The sequence below is a fragment of the Micropterus salmoides genome, unplaced genomic scaffold, assembly GCF_014851395.1.
Source record: "Micropterus salmoides isolate LMB-PRFRI ecotype aquatic unplaced genomic scaffold, ASM1485139v1 Ms_hic_scaffold_12, whole genome shotgun sequence".
Lineage (NCBI taxonomy): Eukaryota > Metazoa > Chordata > Actinopteri > Centrarchiformes > Centrarchidae > Micropterus > Micropterus salmoides.
In genome coordinates, this window is record NW_024040263.1 from 18,708,085 (window position 1) to 18,731,389 (window position 23,305).

The following is a 23,305-nucleotide window of genomic DNA, read 5'->3' on the forward strand; positions in this document are numbered from 1 at the left end:
GATGCATATGGTTAAGAGCTTCTCGTAGCTAATGAAACAACTAGTTTGGGTCTGTCTAAGGGTAACAAAATACACCTACCAGCACCATGGAGGTCACTCCTAAACACGTTATATATTAATACGTACAAAAAACTGATAAGACTGTATAAAACATGGATGTAGTCTCCGTGACATCACCCATAGGTTTCTGAAGATTGATTGTTAAGCTCACTTCACTCCACTCCACTTGTCAGTGGCTGCAGTTTTAAGCCACATTTTTACACTGCACTTTTAGATCCTGGTTGTTTATATCCATATAGTATAAGATTTTATTTATTGGACATTTAGATCTTAAGTATTAAGACTCCCAGTCGCAAGTGGATTTGCTGCTAGCATAACCCGGCTTGCCGTTGGGGACAGCAGATAATATCACCCCTGTTGTGCACTATCACCACTCACCACCAGTAACACCGCCATCCGGGATTAAACATAAGATAATCTAACCTGCTTTCCAGATGTTGATCCATCGCAGCAGGTGCAGTGTTTGGGCCTGTACCAGGAAGTCCCGTTCTCAGTAGGACATCCTGTGTGTAACGCCTTACAAGTCTACTTTCCGTGGGCGTTTACTCTTAAAATTAAAGAAATAATCTTAAGGTCAAAATTGTTAGGAGCACGGCCGAGGACTTTTAAGAAGCTTAAGAGTTTCTTTAGTAGAGGAGAAAATGGCAGAAAGACGAAGAGGGAGAAGAAATGTGTTGCAGACAATGGATGACTGGTTAATCAGACGCTATAGATTAGATCGTGCAGGGATCATGTTTGTGACTGATCTTATTAGAGACGTGCTAACATCTCCGACACAGCGCTGGAATGCCATAGCGCCAGAAATGAAAGTAATCACTACATTACGATATTTGGCAGCTGGGAAAATGCAACAGTGATGATTTGGGTCTGTCACAACCTTCTGTAAGCAGAGTGATCACACAAACAATTACAGCACTTTCAGAACCTCTTATTGTGTTGCAGTTCATTTCGTTTCCACTGGACATTCCCACCTTGCAGGCTCAAAAAACTGCATTTATGAATATAGCAGGCTTCCTTGGTGCGCACAAGCAGGGGGAATGAACCGTTAATAGTTTGTGCTATACGCTCCCACATCTGCTTCTTGCCCCATGCTGTGACACCCAGCCCGAATTTTCCTTTTAGAATGGCTTTGTGTTCATCCACTAACTGGGCTAACAGTAAACACTGTTCCTTTGTCCAGTTGGGCTTTCTCGCCCTTCATGGTTTTGATTCCATGTTTGATACATTAAAACCAACATTCAAACCACCACTTAAATAGACATGCCAGCAATCAGTGTAATTGGAAAGAGTGGAACAATTTTTATCATTCTAAGCCTGGTAATATGGTATGGTGAATGAAAAACATGGTAAATAAAAAACAGGATTTATATACACATATATATAGTGTGTGTGTGTGTGTACGGTCATATAGGAAATATTACGCATGTAATTTCCAAAGTGAAGGCATAGAATAGAACCTATACTTAAAATCACAATAAGATGAAAGTTTTTGTCTTTTCCTTGCTCAGAGTTGCTCTCAGATCAGTCCCTGATCGCTCTTAAGCTAAGACTCCTACGTAAAAGTTTTTAAGCTAAATTAAGAGTTTTCTGAGAGGATTCTTAGAATCTTTATGAATACGGGCCCAGATCTTTGACCATGGGAACCCCTCTCACTACCACAAGCGCCGAAGAGTTGGACTCAACTCTCCCATGTTTGGGTGCCGCCCTGCCCATATTGCAGACCATTGGACACAGCTGTGAGCTAAGCCCAAGGCCCTGGTTAGCTCCACTCCCAGCCAGAAGGACCCACGGACTGTTGCTCGTAAGGGTCCCAAACATGGTGGAATCTCCCCTGTCGTCCCCTTCCATTTCAGGCACTCCAGCTGACCAACTAATTTTCCATCCTGGACAAGCAGGAGCTCACCCCACTCACTTGATGCCACATCCCCCCCATCATCCCTGGAGTCTTATGTGTGTCCAAGCTGTCTCTCTCTCCAGTTGACCATCGCTCTAAACAACATGCCCCCTCTTCACGATCTGGCTGCGAGAAGTTTACCGCTTGTCCTGTAGTCCCCTCTCCTGTTCAGACTTCCAATCCCCTTCTCCTTCTTCATTGATTACTGGTGATTCCATAATCATAAACATAAAAACAAAAACGGCTGCAACGTATTGCTTCCCAGGCGCCAAGGATCTGGACATTGTTCAACGGATGCTGTCTCTTGAATAAAACCCTTACGCCAGAAATGTTGTTATCCACGATGATGCCTATCAACCGTCTTTTTAAATTACTCACTAACGGCACGATTCCCTCTTTCTGTCGAGGTGTTGGGCGTTTTAGCAGGCTGCTCAGTCTCAACAGATGGCTACAGGCAGTTTGCTCCTCACAATACTTTTCGATTTTAAATCGATAGTTTTAATCTTTTCTGGGAGCATGCATCATTTTTTAAACAGAAATGGCGTTCACCCCAGTCCACACGCGCACACAAAGAAATATTAGTTCCTTGTCTATTGGTTGTGTCTCATTATTTTAAAACTGTTTGTGTGAACCCACTGCCTAAAGAGCCTGGGCTGGATCCCTTCCTCCCTCAAAAGTCCGATTTCCAAGTTACCTTTTAATAAAACTCTAAAATTGTGTCTCAAAAAATCTCTCTGCACTGGAAAATAATAATAAAATAACAACTTTCAATATGGTTTCTGAAAGTGAGACTGGACGGTCACTAACGCACTTTTAATGGCTGCCAATGATGGCATGTGCTTAGTCCTTCTACTCCTGGAACTTAACACAGCATTTGACATGATCAGTCACAGCATCCTGTTAGACAGTCTGAGGGACTGAGTGGGGATGTCTTGTACAGCCTTCATTACGTTCATCGTACCTGTCAAATAGGAAGTTCTGTGTCTGTGTTAACAACTATGTCTTTTAATTTTCTTCTGTTAATATGGTTTGCCTAAGTTTTGGGACTAATTTTATTTTCTTTATACATGCTTCCCCTTGGACACATTATTCAGAGACATGGTGTTCCCTTACTGACTGCCTCTGTGTAAATTTACTCCAGCTGAACTCAGACAAAACTGAGATCCAGCACATGGCAAAACAAATTCTGCCATCTGCTGGTTCCCTATTGAAACACAGTAAACCTGTTGCAATGGAATCTTGGCGTCTGGTTTGACAGTAATAAGTTTTGAGCAGCACACCACAAAGCTTGTGCGTCGTGTTTAACTTAACTTTGAAAGACACAGATCGTTTTACAGTCCTTCATATCATCAGGCCTTGATTTACTGCAACAGCCTTTTCGTTTCCTGAAACAAAAATCTGTTGATCGACTATCTATTGATCAAGCCTTTAACCAGAACTAGGAAACATGATCACATCACTCCTGGTATAGCCTCTTCACATTGTCTCCCAGAAAGTTTTAGAATAGATTTTAAGATTATACTGATTACTTTTAAGGCTCTTCATGGCCCCTTTGCCTGCTATATCTCTGACCTTTTAGCCTTAGTATGCCCCAGCACGTACTTTGAGATCCTCAAGCAAAGGTCTTTGTACAACACAACCCCCATGTGAACACGGATTTGCATTTTCATGTCATTCCACGTGCCTGAATGCATGGAGAGAATAGACAGTGACAATAGCCTCAGTTGATCTCACCAATGCGTACAAATGCAATTGCGAGAGTGAGAGCCCCCTAGGCGTCAGAAGAACAGTGCGTATGGCAGCTTTGTGAATACAATCAAACCCTGGATATTTTGACTCAAATAGTACTATAGAAAATTTCACTTGATTAATTTTAGGTACTTCATGCTATATTTATAAAAGGATGTTGGAGCAGGACATGCAAACTAGATTAACGTAAATGCTATGTGATATAGCATGTCGTCATTCCGCCGCTGGTTGTCGAGGTGGTGTCCAGCAAACGATGTGGGCTTTGTAGATCATTGGCAGACTTTCTGGGGGAAGACCTGGTGTGATTTGGAGAGACGGCATCCATCCCACTTGGGAAAGAGCAGCTCTCATTTCTAGAAATCTGGCCAAGTTTATTAGTGGACCAAATCCATGACAACCCAGAGTTGAGACCAGGACCAGCCCTTCTAATTCAGCTGTTACCCACCCAAAACCCTACGCAGAGTCGCAGTCTAACACACTTCTCTGCTCCTCCATTTCAGGAGTTACTTAGTGAAAATCCTATAGTGACGGTGTCTGCCCCCCGACCATCGAAATTATTTAAATCAAAAGGTAAACAGAAGAGGAGCTGTGCATAAAAACCTCATAAAAATTAAAACCACAAGAGCAATAGTGCAAACGAATAGGAGAGTTAAATGTGGACTCTTAAACATCAGATCTCTCTCTTCTAAAAGGTGTACTAGTAAATGAACTAATATCAGATTAGAATATTGATTTATTTTGTCTTACTGAAACCTGGCTGGGTGATGGAGAATATGTTAGCCTAAATGAATCCACCCCTCCCAGTCATATTAATACTCACATTCCTCGAGGCACAGGCCGAGGAGGTGGAGTTGCAGCTATCTTCGACTCTAGGCCTACTAATCAGCTCTAAACCTAAACTAAACTATAACTCATTTGAAAGCCTTATTCTTGGTCTTTCACACTCAAGTTGGAAATCACTGCAACCAATTCTCTTCGTTATAGTGTACAGAGCACCTGGCCCGTATTCTGAATTCTTATCTGAATTTGCTGAGTTTTTGTCAACTTTAGTCCTTAAAACAGACAAAGTTATTATTGTAGGGGATTTTAATATTCATGTGGACGTTGAGAATGAATGCTTTAGTACTGCGTTTATCTCTCTGTTAGATTCCATTGGCTTCTCTCAGAGTGTTCATGAACCGACTCACTGTTTTAACCACACCCTCGACCTTGTTTTGGTGTATGGTATTGAAATTGAACATTTAGTGGTGTTCCCACAGAATCCCTCTTTGTCCGACCACTGTTTGATAACTTTTGAGTTTGTATTGCTGAACTACACGCCATTGGGCAAAAATTTCTATACAAGATGTCTATCTGATAGTGCTGTAGCTAAATTTAAGGATGCGATTCCATCAGCTCTAAATTCATTATCAAGTCACAAAGTAACAGAGGACTCCTATGCTAAATTCAGTCCCTCCCAAATCGATCATCTTGTTGATAGTGCTGCAGGCTCGCTGCAAATGACACTGGACTCTGTAGCCCCTCTAAAAAAGAAAATACTAAAACAAAGACGGTTAGCTCCATGGTATAATACTGAAACTTGCAAATTAAAGCAAATATCGCGGAAACTTGAGAGGAATTGGCATTCCACCAAACTGGAAAATTCTCGTTTAATTTGGCAAGATAGTCTTAAAATTTATAGGAAGGCCCTCCGTAATGCTAGAGCAGCGTACTACTCGTCATTAATAGAGGAAAATAGGAACAACCCCAAGTTTCTTTTCAGCACTGTAGCCAGGTTGACAGAGAGTCACAGCTCTATTGAGCCAAGTATTCCCATAGCTCTCATTAGTTACAACTTCATGAGCTTCTTTAATGATAAAATTCTACTTATTAGAGACAGAATTCACCAAGACCTGCCCTCAACTGGCACCGAATTATCTCTAAACTCAGGAACCTTAGAAACAGCTGTAGAACCAGATATATGTTTAGACTGTTTTGCTTCCCTCAATCTTTACCAACTAATTTCAATAATTTCTTCATCTAAACCATCAACCTGCCTCTTAGACCCCATCCTGACTAGGTTGCTTAAAGATGTTTTACCCTTAGTCAGCACTTCTATGCTAGATATGATCAATCTATCTTTATCAACAGGCTATGTACCACAGTACTTTAAAGTAGCTGTAATTAAACCTCTTCTGAAAAAGCCCAAACTTGATCCGGATGTTTTAGCCAACTATAGACCTATATCTAACCTTCCATTTCCTCTCTAAGGTTCTGGAGAAAGCAGTTGCTAAACAGCTGTGTGACTTTCTACAGAGCAATAGTTTGAGGATTTTCAGTCAGGATTCAGAGCTCATCATAGCAGAGACAGCACTGGTGAAAATTACTAATGACCTCCTCATTGCATCAGACAAAGGACTTGTCTCTGTACTGGTTTTATTAGATCTTAGTGCTGCATTTGATACCATTGACCATCAGATCCTATTGCAGAGACTGGAACATTTCATTGGCATTAAAGGAACCGCTCTAAGCTGGTTTAAGTCCTATTTATCAGATCAATTTCAGTTTGTACATGTTAACGATGAGTCCTCCATGCATGCCAAAGTTAGTCATGGAGTTCCACAAGGATCTGTCCTCGGACCAATCCTCTTCACTTTATATACAGTGAGGAAAATAAGTATTTGAACACCCTGCTATTTTGCAAGTTCTCCCACTTAGAAATCATGGAGGGGTCTGAAATTGTCATCGTAGGTGCATGTCCACTGTGAGAGACATAATCTAGTCAGCTGCAAATAAGTATTTGAACACCTGAGAAAATCAATGTTAATATTTGGTACAGAAGCCTTTGTTTGCAATTACAGAGGTCAAACGTTTCCTGTAGCTTTTCACCAGGTTTGCACACACTGCAGGAGGGATTTTGGCCCACTCCTCCACACAGATCTTCTCTAGATCAGTCAGGTTTCTGGGCTGTCGCTGAGAAACACAGAGTTTGAGCTCCCTCCAAAGATTCTCTATTGGGTTTAGGTCTGGAGACTGGCTAGGCCACGCCAGAACCTGGAAATGCTTCTTACAGAGCCACTCCTTGGTTATCCTGGCTGTGTGCTTCGGGTCATTGTCATGTTGGAAGACCCGGCCTCGACCCATCTTCAATGCTCTGACTGAGGGAAGGAGGTTGTTCCACAAAATCTCGCAATACATGGCCCCGGTCATCCTCTCCTTAATACAGTGCAGTCGCCCTGTCCCATGTGCAGAAAAACACCCCCAAAGCATGATGCTACCACCCCCATGCTTCACAGTAGGGATGGTGTTCTTGGGATGGTACTCATCATTCTTCTTCCTCTAAACACGGTTAGTGGAATTATGACCAAAAAGTTCTATTTTGGTCTCATCTGACCACATGACTTTCTCCCATGACTCCTCTGGATCATCCAAATGGTCATTGGCAAACTGAAGACGGGCCTTGACATGTGCTGGTTTAAGCAGGGGAACCTTCCGTGCCATGCATGATTTCAAACCATGACGTCTTAGTGTATTACCAACAGTAACCTTGGAAACGGTGGTCCCAGCTCTTTTCAGGTCATTGACCAGCTCCTCCCGTGTAGTTCTGGACTGATTTCTCACCTTTCTTAGGATCATTGAGACCCCACGAGGTGAGATCTTGCATGGAGCCCCAGTCCGAGGGAGACTGACAGTCATGTTTAGCTTCTTCCATTTTCTAATGATTGCTCCAACAGTGGACCTTTTTTCACCAAGCTGCTTGGCAATTTCCCCGTAGCCCTTTCCAGCCTTGTGGAGGTGTACAATTTTGTCTCTAGTGTCTTTGGACAGCTCTTTGGTCTTGGCCATGTTAGTAGTTGGATTCTTACTGATTGTATGGGGTGGACAGGTGTCTTTATGCAGCTAACGACCTCAAACAGGTGCATCTAATTTAGGTTAGGGTTAGATAATAAATGGAGTGGAGGTGGACATTTTGAAGGCAGACTAACAGGTCTTTGAGAGTCAGAATTCTAGCTGATAGACAGGTGTTCAAATACTTATTTGCAGCTGTATCATACAAATAAATAGTTAAAAAAAATCATACATCGTGATTTCTGGATTATTTTTTTTTGATTATGTCTCTCACAGTGGACATGCACCTACAATGACAATTTCAGACCTCTCCATGATTTCTAAGTGGGACAACTTGCAAAATTGCAGGGTGTTCAAATACTTATTTTCCTCACTGTATGCTTCCTTTAGGCAATATTATCAGGAAATATTCCATAAGCTATCATTGTTATGCAGATGATACTCAGTTATATCTATCGATCAAACCAGATGAAACTCATCAGTTAGCTAAACTTCAAATGTGCCTTCAGGATGTTAAAATCTGGATGACCTGTAATTTTCTAATGTTAAACTCAGATAAAACTGAAGTTATTGTTCTGGGGCCTAAGCACCTCCGTGACGCATTATCTAAAGATATAGTTTCCCTTGATGGCATCGCCCTGGCCTCCGGCACCACTGTGAGGAATCTTGGAGTTATCTTTGATCAGGACATGTCGTTTAAGTCTCACATTAAGCAAATTTCAAGGACCGCCTTTTTTCACCTACGTAATATTGCGAAAATCAGGAACATCCTGCCTAGAAATGATGCAGAAAAACTAGTCCATGCATTTGTTACTTCTAGGCTGGATTACTGCAATTCCTTATTATCGGGCTGCTCGAAAAAGTCCGTTAAGACTCTTCAGCTGATTCAGAATGCTGCAGCTCGTGTTCTGACAGGAACCAGGAAAAGAGATCATATTTCTCCTGTTTTAGCTTCTCTGCATTGGCTTCCAGTAAAATCCAGAATAGAATTTAAAATCATTGTTCTTACCTACAAAGCTCTTAATGGCACCATCTTATCTTAAAGAGCTCATAGTACCTTACTACCCCACCAGAGCACTGCGCTGCCAGAATGCAGGGTTACTTGTGGTTCCTAGAGTCTCCAAAAGTAGACTAGGAGCCAGAGCGTTCAGCTATCAAGCTCCTCTCCTGTGGAACCAGGTTCCAGTTTGGGTTCAGGAGGCAGACACCATCTCCACATTTAAGAGTAGGCTTAAGACTGTCCTCTTTGATAAAGCTTATAGTTAGGGCTGGCTCAGGTTAGTCCTGAACCATCCCTTAGTTATGCTGCTATAGGCCTAGACTGCCGGGAGATTTCCTATGATGCACTGAGCTCCTCTCTCCTCTACTTTCTCTCCCTCTGTATGCAACCTCATCCCATTATTGCATGTTACTTACACAACTTCTCCCCTTTCCGGTAGTCTTGTGCTTTCTCGTCCCTCTCCTCTCTCCTATCACTTCCTGCAGGTGTTTCTGGCTCTGGAGCTGTGGAGTCTGGATCTGTGGCTGCGGGTCACCTGCTGCCCCCGTGTTCCTGCTCGACACCCTCTGCTACAACTATTGTTACTAGTCCTATTGTTATTATAATCATTAACATTACGATTGTTATCATTAACACTACTATAAATATCTGTACCATTTTTCATTTAGTGTATAGCAACATCACCTTTACTTTCTGTACCTCTGTGTGTGTGTGTGTGTGTGTGTATATTGTGTAGGCTGCCTCCCTCCCCTCTCACTCCTTCCATCCCTCTCTTTTTCTCTGTTCCTCTCCTGCCCTCTCTCTCTCTCTCTCCCTCTCCCCCCCCTCTCTCCTTCACCCCAACCAGTCGAGGCAGATGGCCGCCCACCCTGAGCCATGGTTCTGCTCGAGGTTTCTGCCTCTTAAAATGAAGTTTTTCCTTGCGTCTGTCGCCTAGTGCTTGCTCTTGGTGGGAATTGTTGGGCTTCTGTAAATAGCATCATAGAGTACGGTCTAGACCTGCTCTTTTATGAAAAGCGCTGTGAGATAACTGTTGTTGTGGTTTGACGCTATATAAATAAAATTGAATTGAAATTGAATATAGGTCAAGGTAATCATCAACAATACACTTATAAACACATATAAAGTGCAAGCTTGACATTACAAAGAGGAAGGTTTTATGTCTGATAGATAGGGGTTGTCTGGTACCATAGCACACTGCTCTGGTTTTTCACCAGCTTTGGTGGCTCAGAGTTCAATCAAAGGTGCATATTTTGCTGTAAAAAACAGAGATGAAATTATATTTTGTGTGTCTCTGAATTCCCAGTTATACAACTCTAGCCTGGCAGCAGAAAATTAACATTGTAGTTGTTAGTAAATTGCACATTCATTGCGATGTAGCATTAAAGTTAGTTGCTTTATAGCAACATATGAAAACATGAACTGAACATGAATACCCAATACCGATGCTTTCAGAAAAATTGACAAAGCGTAGTTGTTTGTGGGAGACGCTCCCGGATGCATCTCGTACAGACTAGAAGTGCTAGCTAGCTAGCTAGCGCTTGTGTTAAAAGGTGTTGACAGCCCCCAGAAACCCCCTACCCTTACCATAACCATCAGCAATGTTAGTGTCTACGGACGCTGAAGGGTACCTTTAGTGTATCATGCTGTCTGAAAGCGTTGGTAATGATGCACTGAGATAAGAAAGCGTTGGAATACCTAATCCAAATTCAATGGCAATAACATTCGGTAGTGTTTTTTTTTTAAATTTAAAAGTAAAAATGTCAACCTGCTGGTGGCTCTAGAGGATAATTCGGGGATCAGTAAAGTCATTAGGATTCTTCACATGGTGAACATGAATGTAATTAAGCCAGCGGTATTGAGTCATAGTTGTGAAGAATATGTGCTTGAAGTTCCGGCAGTGAGGTTGTTCATGGTACTCCAAAGAATTATACAAACCCTTTCAGTCTAATACAAGTGTGATTAACAAGCCCTACTAATAGTGCTGCTTTGGCTTTGATGACTTCATTTAAATGCAGAGACAGGTACAAGTATGTGCTTAGAGCTCTCCAAAGTACTAAACCCCAGAACTCCTGTCACACAGGGACAAAATGTTTCTCACCATGCCTCTAGACATGCAGTTCTGAAATGTATTTTTCCCATCAGGAAAGTCTAGACACTTAAAAGTCTACATGGATTTTTTTGGGAGCATTACTGTGTCTAATATCTGTATCCAAATGCTGATGTTTTACTGTACAGCATCTTAATACTGTCTACTAACAGTATGCAGGATTATGAGATTAGCATTGTCAGTAAAGTAAACGCTGACCTAAGCCTGTCAGAACTGCTTCAGTGAGCTAAAGGGTAAAACAGAAACAGAGACAATGTGTACGTTTACACAAACATGTGATGACAACTGCTCTCTCTTCTCATCAAGCTTCAGGCTTGACTGGTTGTTAACATACAATATAAAGTGAGTTAAGTTAGCCACACAGCTGAAGTTTTTGCACTGTTAATGGCCTCCAGCAACAATAAGAAACATCGTTTAGTATGGTTAGGGTGTGTTTAGGTTGGTTGAGGGAAAGATCGTGGTTGTGCTTAATAAAAACTCCACCACTTATACTTTACAATCCTGCTTTGAATTGCTTTAATTTATTAAATTTGTTTTAATTGTGACGGTGGGACATTTTACAGTTGAAAAATCAAATTGTCAGTGCTCTGTGGTGGACAAACTGTGTAATGTTGACACAGTTTCTAAATTACTTCAAACCTAGTTTGGTATTTTTGTACTGCATTTTCTTGTCACTTATCGTCTGACATATACACAAATACAGATACGTACATCTGCAATAAGTTAATATCAACCAATATATAGGCCTGGCTTATGTCTTGCATGAAACTCTGATGTTCTACACGCCCATCCATAATCCAATCTGTTAATAAACTTTTACTTATAGTTTAGATTTACACTCTTTATATTTACATATTATATATTTGCTGCTCAAATATTATTTAATATTTATTTATTAAATAAAGTTCTATCTTATCTTATTGGTCCAACCTCCACATCCCTCGTGCATGTAATTACTGGGGATTCTGCACTGAATAATGTACAAGCCATTGGGTATCTTGAATACCAACCTTGTGTCACACCGCCATTTTTGGATAATGTTTAACTGTAAATGTGGTCATACAGTGGGTCAGGTGGAGCCATGACCAGGAACCAAACCTTAAAGTTGTCAGTGTAATCCTTCAAACTGGCTTATTTAAGAGAACATACTTCCTATAATATTGGTAAACCATGCAAATCTTAAAATTCTGAGCGTCAAGGGATCCAACTTTAAAGGATTATAGGGACGTTAGATGCTGAAACTTTCCTGCCACGAGGATGCCTTGGTTACAGGGGATTAAACATTGATCATTTTAAACACAAGACGACAGGCACAAAAATAACTCTTTTTTTCTTCAAAGAAAAAAATCAGAGCAGCACTCTGTTTTATTAAAGCGCTGCAGTTACCTTTCATACGTGTCTAATCAGAACAAGAGCTACTAGACAACCTGTATTATGTCTGTCACCAAGAAAAAGAGTGTGCATGTATCGTGACAGCTGGTAGAGCAAAGCTAGGAGTGCTACAGGCAAGCCGAGCTTTTCTAGGCCTAGCATGACATAGGATCTGGGGGATGTGGATGTAGTGAAGCAGGGCTGCCGAAGGCCAAACTCCAACTGGGAAATAACTGTACTAGCAATTCTAGTCGGCTGGAGCACTGACAAGATGTAAAGTGGGTCAGAGCAGAAGTGTTTGTGTGCACTCATAAATCCATCTGCTTTTCAGTCAGTGTTTCAGTTTCTAAAGCTCTGTGTTAATAACTATAGTTTCTGTTGTTGTAAGTGGAAACTGACAATTCTTAATTTATCAAATTTCTCACAAATCCCTTTAGCTAAGCTGGTGGAAACTTCCATATTGCTTTCTTTGGCATATACTTTCCCCCCCCTTAATGAGCTGCTGTGAGCTCACAGTCCGCTGTGATGAGAACTGTCAAACTCCAGAGTCAAAACAAAACAAGAATTCTACAAGAAGATTTACATGTTTATCTCTCCTCTTACATCTACCAGGGTGGTTTCAGAATGGGATTTACTACATCTGCAACTAAAATAACTCCAATTGTACACACTGGGCAGACCTCCAGAACAATCAAGACACCTCAGAGATAAGTGTAATTTTCTCCCACATCACAAGTGTGCGACTTTTGGACGACTGCGAGATAAACAGTATACATATGACGTTTCAAAGTAAACTACCAGGAATGTGCACTAGCTTGCATGTGACTGGCCAGTGCAGTGCCTTTCTGGATGACGTCACATTGCAGAGCAGCAAAAGTTCATCTTTATTTTGCCGTTGGCGCCCCTGCGGCTTCAACAGACTGGCTCCACTCAAACAAATGAGTAAATACTTTTTTTTCCACATACGGCTGAACTTCATCTGATTGTGGCCATAGTTTTGTTACTATTTGATGGCGTTCAAAAGGAAAGGTTAAAAAAATAAGGCAAATATATTGTTTTGTAACTGTGATCGCTGATTAAAGCTCGATTTAATTAAATTCATGCAAGAAGTCAAACAATCATCCTGTGCCTGCCTGTAAATGTCAGTGAAGAAACAGTATTTATACATGAGATGGACATTTTGGAAGTGGAAGTGGAAAAATATATTATACAGCTTTTTAATCTACTTTGTACAGTACCTTCAGAAGGTGTCTTCCAGGTTGTTCCACTGGCATAAACAGCACCAGAAATGTTTGAAAATTAAACCCTGCTCTTCACAGCACACCTGCATCCAATTACACTCAAAGGGTCTGATCAGTCTTAATCATCAGAGTACAGAGTTGGATTATATACCTTGCAGACATGAAAACGCACATGTGAGAACTGCACTTTAGTGTTAAGTAGGTGTGCATTTAACAGCTTCAGGATTTCATTGCAGACTCACTGAGAGTCATATTTAGAAAATACGTATTATGAAATTGGAATGAGAATCACGTTTTATCCTGGGCCTGTTCATTTCTTGGATAAATTCTTATTTTTCAGTAGGCCCCACATGCTTTGATCAAATGTTAAGCCTAATAGATGTTACAGCTGTCTTGTTGGGTATTTTTGTAAACAACACTTGAAAAATAAAAATAACACTGATGTCAAGCGAAGATGCCTTTCTTGTTCACATAATGTGCTTGTGGTCTTAATGCTACGCTCCCTCTCCTTTCATTTTTTCCCAATCTATAGTAATTTGAAATGTTTTTGCCTCCTTAGATTCTTTGTCAACTTCCCATCTGCCAAGCAGTACTTCAGCCAGTTCCAGCACATGGAGGACCCCGAGGAGATGGAGCGAAGCAGCCAACTTCGGCACCATGCCCGCAGGGTGATGAATGCTATCAATACTGTGGTGGAGAACCTCCATGACCCGGAGAAGGTATCGTCAGTGCTGGCCCTGGTGGGAAAGGCTCATGCTATCAAACACAAGGTGGAACCCATGTACTTCAAGGTGACTTTCATGGAATAATCCTCTGTGTGGTGCTAATTGAATTATGCCACATTCTGCTTTTCTTTGGTCAGGGATTTTTTGTATTTCCCAGAATTGTCCTCAATCCAATAAGATACATACATATGCACAGGGGTATAGGGGTGTTGTTTCACTGCTAGGTGAAGATGTGTTGCATTCTCATTTTGGCCACTTGATTGGTACTTGGTACTTGATTGGACCATAGAACAAAGTAGACTCTGTTCTGAAAGACATTTGTTGAGTGCTCTTTGTTGAATAGGTAACACAGTGGAAGTATTTTCTTGCTGCAGCAGCCCCTTGGATTACCAAAGCACCCCAGTGGCACCCCCCAAAATGTTCTCATTACCAATCTAATATCACAGGCGATTCTATTACCTAGTTAAATTTACTCAGGCCAAAAAATGGTGTTATATGCTAAGAGTAACTTAAAGTCATGCCATATATAAAACAATGTTAGAGCAGCCCACAAGTGTAAAGTATTTTATGCTATGCTAATGCATAGAAGAACTGCAACTAGTAAGAAATGACTTTATAGTTTACAAAAGAGTAAATGAGCAATGATCATGAATTAGACTTAGGCGGTTAGAGTGAAAAATGTATCTCATAGCAGCCAATTCCAAAAAAAGTTAATAAATGTTAAAGTCAGTGCTGATAACCTTTTGAGACAGACTGTTTAATTTAGACCATATGGTTGCGTAATGTTTAATGTGAAACTCCAGTATGATTCCCTCCCTCTGATTGAAGAGTATGAACCGTATGCTTCCTCCCTTCAAGTCTTTTGAATGTCATCTGCAGTTGGTTCATAAATGCAGCTGTGAAGAAGAGAACAGATTACCACCATTTAAGCATCCCCCTACTGGCTTCCGAATGCCTTTAGAATGTGTTGTAAGATTTAATTGATCTCTTTGTGAATAAATCATTAAATAAGTTAGTAACAGTAGGCAATCGCTGTGTATTCCCTGAACTTTTAATCCCTTATGTACACATGTGAACTTCTTTGGTCATTATTTTGTCATGTCCTGTCTTATCAGGATGGGGATATCATTATTAGCACTGAAACATTTATTGGTATTAGTTAAATGCTTTAAGTTGTTTGTCACAAAAACAAATCCAAACATTTTAAGCTCCTCAAATGTGAGGAGTTGATGTTTTTTGCTTTTCTGAAGTTGAACATGTTCTGGATATTATGGGCTGAACTGACAATCTGAATCAAACTGTATTTAAAAAAATTAAAATAATAAATATGGCCGCACCCTTAGTCATCATATGACAAGCCTAAGACTTCGCCAGCTTCTGAACGTGCAATTTCCTGAGCTTTAAGATCCATTTCTTAGAAATACTAGTTTGCCATAAAATTACAACATACAAGATCCAAAATATTGGTTGCAATGAGGGTTGGAACAGAGCAGGCAGAAACCCATAAGCTCGACTTCTAATTTTTAAAGTGGGGTTGTATGGGGGACTTTGGGAGGGAGTGGCTGGATCTGAAATGACAATAGAGTCAGTAACAGGAATGATCAGGGAGCATTCGTAAGGTACCTGTTTTCTCCACTGCTTTCAACCATATCGCATTGCTTTCCTTAGTGCATGGAGTTGCTCAGTTGTCTCAGAGATGGTTTAGTTTGTTGTCATGTGACATAAGAATGGAATTTTGGTGACATGATAACAGATATATATAGGGGAATCTTACAGTACCCCCTCCACATATGACCTGTTATTACTTGAAAGAAATCCCATTGAGCTTTGACTGAAAGCATTGAAAACACCACTTAAATGGACCTTGTGTTAAGAACTTCTTTGCCAAAATGCAACTTATTCTTTTTGCAAAAGTTTTATTGCCAGACAAAAGTGAGAATTGAGTTTTAAGGTCCCCAGTTCTTACAGATTGTGTACTACAAATTAATGTCATATTTCATTCTGTAGCGTTAACACCACGGCTCACCACATTTAAATGCACATCCTCTACCTTTTTGCTTTCTATTTATATATTTTTTTCTCTCTCTACTTTCTACATTTCCATTGCCTTTGTATCGCCTGTCCACGCACTGCTTTCATGTTTTACTGTTATCATTTTCAATTCTCACCTGCCTCGCCCACTTTTCTGTAACAGTGAATTGAATGCTTTATTTCCACTGCTTTGCTCTCACTTCACCAACTGAATACTATTTCTCTGCATTACTCCCTCGATAGCCACATATTCCCACTCTTTATATCCCCCTCTCTTTCTCATACTTTTAACTCTTTTCCCCAAATGAATCAAGTTTCTTTCTCACCTTCCTCTTTCCCAGATCCTGAGTGGCGTGATGCTAGAGGTGTTGTCTGAAGATTTCCCAGAGTTCTTCCCAGCAGAGGTGCAGATGGTGTGGACCAAACTGATGGGAGCAGTGTACTGGCATGTGACAGGGGCCTATACAGAGGTGGGCTGGCTCCAGGTCTCCAGCTCAGCGGTGTGAAGCGAAGAAGAGGGGTTCAGGAGTTTTCTGTGAGGATGGTTTTTACAGATATGGATAAGATTAACGTGGTAATTCGTGCAACTCTGTACTTTATTTTGGTGCTGTGGTGTTTGTACATCGCGCCATCCAGAGATCACTTGGACACCAAACAATGTAGCCAGACAACATTTTACTTTTCTCCTAATGACGTTCTAGCTTTATTGAAGAGGTGCTTTGGTCTGTGTGTTTAGCCACAGAGGCTATCACTGCTAATGCTAACTATCCAGTTCTTCTACTGTTTTTTTCCAAACAAACTGCTGTTAGTGCCAGAAGCATACAACACATCACTTCCTGTTTGGCATGGGACTGTCCCCTTTACTGAGCTACCAAGTGTTTAGCCAAGAATATTAATAAACTGATAGATTGATTTACTGGTCTGTTACATACATTGACAACTGACCCTTTGCTAAACCCTGTCTGACATAGTTACTGCTGCTAGGCCTGTTAAGCTTTCCAATCTAGCACGCTACATATGCAGTTTACAATAATAATGGCGACAGATTAACCTCTCAAACTTCTTAGTAGTCTTAGAAATAATGGTCCCTTGATTTCAGACAAAGGTAGGCTTCTTATTTCCAACTGAACGCTGTTAATTTTGCCACCCGTAATAACAACGGTTGCTAGCAGATTTAATCCACTATCGCTACCTACAGTAGCCAATTAATGTTAGCTAGGTAAGTTATTTGATAATGCTGTCTCAAACCAATTTGTTTTAACAAAAACCCAGTAAAACAATCATAAACATGCACTTGAAGACTAGCTACATGAGCTGATGCTAAAAGGCTAAAGCTACATGTCCAAGTAAAGACAGTACTAGTTGATGATACATGTAGAACTAATGGAAACAAAGGACCAGTTTTGCGTGTAGTTAGTATCATCTAGTATTATGGTGCAATATGATAAGTAAGAATGTGAAAAGAGTTTAAGGGAAATGAAAGAGCATCATAGTATCCCTCTGGACTGGCTCCACTGTGGGGTAGGCTACCACTACACAGTGGATGTGTCGGTCCTGAACGGGGCTTGTTCAAAACCTCTAAACCTACAAATTAATGTAGTTAGTTATTAATATCCTCCAGGATCTTCTAAGTAATGCTGGGTTAAGTTACTACCGTATGTGGTGTGCTAGTTAGAACGACATGCAAACATTTGCTGCTCAGGTTAGTGCAGACTAACAAACTAATAATATACTGGTATTGTATTTTGAATTTTGGAGAGGTGATAAGAAAAAACACACACCACCCTTCAAACTCTTGAATACCATTTATTGCTCTAGTCAGTCTCATGTGGAGAAATCCAAAGCTTGACAGGCCTGCTGTGCCTAGTTTCAGATAATCTAATGTTATGTTGGCTGTTCAGGGGACTGTTTGGTGAATGGTCAGCTGGGCATGGCAGACACAGACATTTATTATACAAAAACGTTGCGGATTATTACTTAACAGAGTTCATTTCTGTGGAAACCTGCAGTGACAGAAGCATCTTTCGGCTAAACCGCACACATGAATACACCTCATGATATTTTGAAAGAGAAATTGAAAGAAATGTTTAGACAAGAAGTGATATTTAAGCTCTGAGAGGGGGGCAGGTAGACGCCCCGGCAATGGGACCATGGAGCTACTGACTGTTAATAGATTCTCTTTGTGTCCTACTGCAGTATATCCTCATGTTTAGGGGACCTGAGCCCCTTTCTCACTCTATTGATGCATTGTGTGCTCTTAATGTCTTGTTTAACTTTACACAGGTGTTGTTTGTATAAGTGTACAGTGGGCAAGTGTGCATACTCTTCTGCCTTTGTTTACAACTCATTGACACGTTGATCTGTTGACATGTTAAAGAGGGCTGTTTATTCTTTGCTAAAAGTCTTGGACTAGCAGCAGTGCTTTACGTTTTTATTTGCCTATCATTACACAAACGCTTACAACATTGTGAAAGTGAGATGGAAAATATCAGCAGGTGGACACAATCAGCAACCACACATGTATACATTCACATGCATGCTATAAGACCTCCCATATGCTAGTATTTACAGCACTGTCAGTTTGTTTACTTCTTCAAAACCCCATCAGCGAGACGTGCTGCATTAAAGCTCCATTAAGGGCTTTATAGAGTCACTCTGGAGGTCTGCAGAAAACATGTCAGCTTTAGAAGTGCCATCAGGCTGTTTCTTTAGATTTCTAACATCTAAAGGATACCCAAATACATACAAATACATGAAATGCAGTTGTACTGCCTTTGCTCTAACACAATGGATGGAATTTTTTCATGTTTGAGGTGGATGCTTAACGTCAATTTTTCCTCACAGTTTCTCTCTAAACTCATGCAGACGTCATCTTCAATTATCTGCACCTCCACAAACATGCAGCATACTGTCAAACAAACTTTCTTTAACTTACTTAACCTCATCTTATTTGGATTGCACGCAGTCCCCATCTGTGAGCCCCTTTCTAGTCAATTTCCCAAACATATACGCAAATCTGTTTAGGATGGACATTTGATTCAATCTTCAGTTTGCATCTGCTCCTGTGACGTCCTAGTTCTCCCATCTGACCCCCCTTGGCATCGGCATCTGGCATTAATGAGGAAGTAATGAGTCTCCTCTCCTCCTCATTTGGTCATTCATCTACTGTAACTTCCCACTGCCTCCGTTAGGGCCGTGTCACTGAGATCAAAAACAATTATGATTGGACAGATGGTTGTAAACCTACCACACCGTGTCAGCCAGTCACAACAACGCTTTTTAAAAATGTCTTTCATACACATTTAGGAAAATTTGTTTAGCACAGTTACATTCAAGAATAAATACCTCAAATAAAACATGTATATAGTGTATGCTTGAAGTGATTTCCTGAAGGTATTAATTACACATTACGCCTTGACCTAGACCAGTGGTCTCCAAACTTCCTTCCTACCCCCCAACATGAATTGAATTTGTATCGAACAGGAAGAATATTGGAGAAACTATTCTAAGTATTACTAGCAAGAACGAGAACTGCATGTTTTTCATTAGTTTCTGCTGTGCAAATGAAAATTGTAAGTTAAATTTTGCTCAAATGGCCAGAGTTTATGCATGTGCATAAATAAAACATAATGCTCATTAATTTAACTAGTGATCTTGAGGTAACAATAGTACTTGGCTTCAGTATCTGTAAAAGCCTGTCATTTACATCCAACTTGCTCAGACTATGTTTACTAAGAGCTCCCATTAAACGAGTTCCTTTTTAAGTTGAACTGGAGAGTCGTAAGCCTACAATATGCCTCACAAGTTAGACAAGTGTATAAAAATACACACAGGGGTCAAACAAACCTCAAGGTAAACTATTTCCACTTTGGCTCAAACAGCTTTGGAGGCAGTAAAGCTGTTTTCAGCCCATAAAAGATCCGTTTCAAAGTACACACCAGTCCTATTCTTTGCCTGACTTCTGACGTCAGCGTCCCTCTGAGGTCAGACCTCAAACAGCTCGAGGTTCAGAAATATTTTCAAGCACAATTCCCCCAACATTTTGTATATTAAACACTTTGTGGTATGAGACCCATCTGCAAACACACACGATGGAGACGTACTGTTGCTCTTCCTAAGCTGCATGTTTTGTGTTCATCTTCCTCTATATGCAGCATGTTCCTCGTCACACAGTTATGTACATCCAAATGATGCTCACTCACTTTCTTTATCACACACTCTCACAAATGCACACACACACGGTTGCATTAAATTAGAAGATTCAGGCATGTCCTCGCATGCCAAGTGTACTACAGCAGGACTTAATCGGATATGTTTTGTCGATCATTCTAAGCTGAATATTAGACATTAATTCATTTCACGCATTTATTCTCTTTCAGCAAATAAGGGCATCACAGTATATGTGGAACTGTGTGTTTTTGTTGTGAAATGTTTCTGTCTATCAGTTGAAAAGTTAGGACTTTATATTTTTCTAAATATATCCATGAGAAGGATTCTGTGTATTTGAATACTGTATATGAATATGTCATTGTATACTGCGTTGTTGGTGGGAGCGAGTGCAGTGGCTTTGTAGTGTTTTGAGCATGTTTGCACAGCCTACCACAGACTTGTACCATTGCAGATCTAGTGAAAATGAATCATGACCATCAATAAAATATAATTACATAACTTTGTCTCTGTCTTCCAATTAGTTTTTTTTAACAATATATAATACGTTTGTTAGATGATCCATTTGTAACTTTTTGCTTCTATGCAGACAGCCAACAAGTGCGAGATCTCAACATTCAGGCCAAAATTAATCAGAAATATCATTGGTGAAATGATGAGCACTCAAGTTACATAACCTTGTCTATTCAAAACCAATTTCCTTCATGCTCACCAGAAAATGTTACATTCAGGTTACATCACCTGGAAAAGATTATGCATGCATTTGAATATTTGACTAAATTTTTTTAAAATCTATTCATCGTCGTACAGCGACTTACAGCGAAGGCAAGAGGAGGTAACGGAGATCATGCTAAAATGACTTACTAAACAGTTGTCTTTGAGAACAGTCACATAGCAAGGAGTTAACATGAGGTTAAAGTCGAACTAACAGTGGAATTCTTTTCATTTTTTGTGTTATGAAATAAAAACTGTGAGGTTACTGCAGCTATAGCCCTGCTTGTTAAGGGGGGAAAAAACTAGAAAAAACACAGTCAGTCACAGGCCTAGTCACATATTGTTTAAAAAGCCAATAGCAGATAGAATAGGACAGCTGGAGAGTGTTGCAGATATGTGGAGCTCAGAAAATGAATTCTGCTTCTCCTTGGGAGGCCTGGATGGTTCATAATGTAGCAGCAGATTAGAAATTTGTTTTGGCGCGACACCAGTCGGTCCTTTATAAACCAGTATTGTAACAGCACGAAGATCTGACAACTGGTGCGACTTGTTCCACTTTCTTTTGTTCGTGAGGCCTCTGACAGCAGAAACTAAGGAGAATGGATTGTTTTCTATGTGTTCTTTTTGTTAAAAGGATTTAGCGCTTCGAGGACAAATCACCATGCTCCCCCCCCCCTGTTTTTCCAATCTAATCCTGGTTTTTCAATTTATTCTTCTTTTTGACCCAGATAACCCAATGCAGCACATATCTCCTGCCTGCAGGTAGCCAGTGCAGATACTCTACTTGGCAGTCCCACTGTTTCAGGAACAAGAGATAATTAAATGGAATGAGATGTAAATGTTCTTAATCAATGATTAATGGTTGCCTGTTCACTACTTGGCGCTCCAGGCGAGGCTCTATCTAAGGCTTCAGTGGGAGGTTCATGCAGGGAGGAAGACGCTCATTTTTCAAATCCTTACAGTAATTTATTCTAAACCGTATATCTCATCATCGAAGAAGACTTTGGTATGTCTGCTGTTTGAATGCAGAAGTGTTTTTCATACTTTTGTCTTGCTTTTCGTAAAAGGAATTCATAAATGCTGTATTACAGAGTCATTTCAGTTATTTAAGATTTCAGCATTTTGTATCTGTGTAATTGTTTGATCGCCTAAAGGAACCAAGATAATGTTCAGGAAATTGCTGCCTGGCTTGATAAATAGGAATAGGTGAAGCAGGTAAACCACATCATGAGAGTCAGAAAATAGTCATTCTCCCGTGAGTCATGCGGCGCGGTCAACGGGGCGCTGACTTGTCACCATGGTGACACATTTTCCCACTGCCAGATATTGTCATTTCCAGAGAGCGCTGGTAACACAGGCTCATCACATCCAGTGGAACTGATGCACAAACACACCTGGACAAACTCTTCGTTACCCTTTGGAAACACAGACGCTAATAATAGGTTAACTTCGAGGAGCACCACAGGCTTCATTACTCAGAAGCTAAACATATTAGGGAGAAATACCCAGACACCATTACCTGACTTCTTTTGGCTTTTAGATGCTTTGACATTTATCATTCAATCATCTGTGTGCACTGTTAACACACTCACACACATCTGTCTCGGGCTGCAGGTGACTAACCAGTTAACCTGTAAGCTATATTGACTGATAGAGGAGTTTAAATTGGTAAGAAATCAAATCTGGTGATTCACAAGCTTTCATTACTGGTGGCAGGAGATGTACTGGTAGGTTTCAAAAGCTAAGCACAAAGTAAAGTTGAGGTTGGTCATAAACCAAAGTATTGGATAAATGAACATATTTTGACCTGATGATTGTCCTAGATGAACAGTCACAGGATCACCAAAGTTATTAGAATTGATCCACAGTAGAAGCTAGAGGCACTAGAGGAAAGTCAGTGGGCCATCAAAATCAGCGTGATTCATCCTATGGGGACAAAATGTCACGGCAATCCATCTGATAGTTGTTAAGATATGTAGTCTGGACTGAATTGGTGGACCAACCAACCGACTGACATCAGCATCGTTAGAGCCACTAGCATGGCTAAAAATCTATGCCTGTAGGATAAAACTAGCCAGACCAGAAAACATAATTTAATAGTAGGTCTAATGTAGCATAGGCTATTCATATGTTGAACAATTTGGACAATTTCCACATTTCATAGTAGAATAACACTTTCCTATTTGACAAAGCCTTTATTAACTGCTGGCTCAGTTGAACCCTGAACCATCCCTTAATTGTGCTGCTATAGACTGCCGGGGGACTCCCCATGATGCACTCAGCTCCTCTCTCCTCCTCTCCCTCTCCATCTCTATGCACTCTCATCTCATTAATGCACATTACTAACTTGACTTCTTTCTCGTCGCTCTCCTCTGTCCTCCAATCGCTTTCTGCAGGTGTTATTGGCTCCAAAGC

The 23,305-nt window shown here is 40.6% G+C and overlaps 1 protein-coding gene across 1 annotated transcript in view; it reads left to right on the forward strand.

Moving 5' to 3' along the window:
* Positions 1-20,677, forward strand: part of cygb2 (cytoglobin 2) — a 37,447-nt gene extending 16,770 nt beyond the window's left edge. The window contains exons 4-5 of the mRNA XM_038713830.1: positions 13,813-14,044; positions 16,351-20,677. Of these exons, the coding sequence (XP_038569758.1) occupies positions 13,813-14,044; positions 16,351-16,515 (397 nt within the window). The 3' untranslated portion in view covers positions 16,516-20,677. The remainder of the gene's footprint in view (positions 1-13,812; positions 14,045-16,350) is intronic.
* The last annotated feature ends 2,628 nt before the right edge of the window (positions 20,678-23,305 follow it).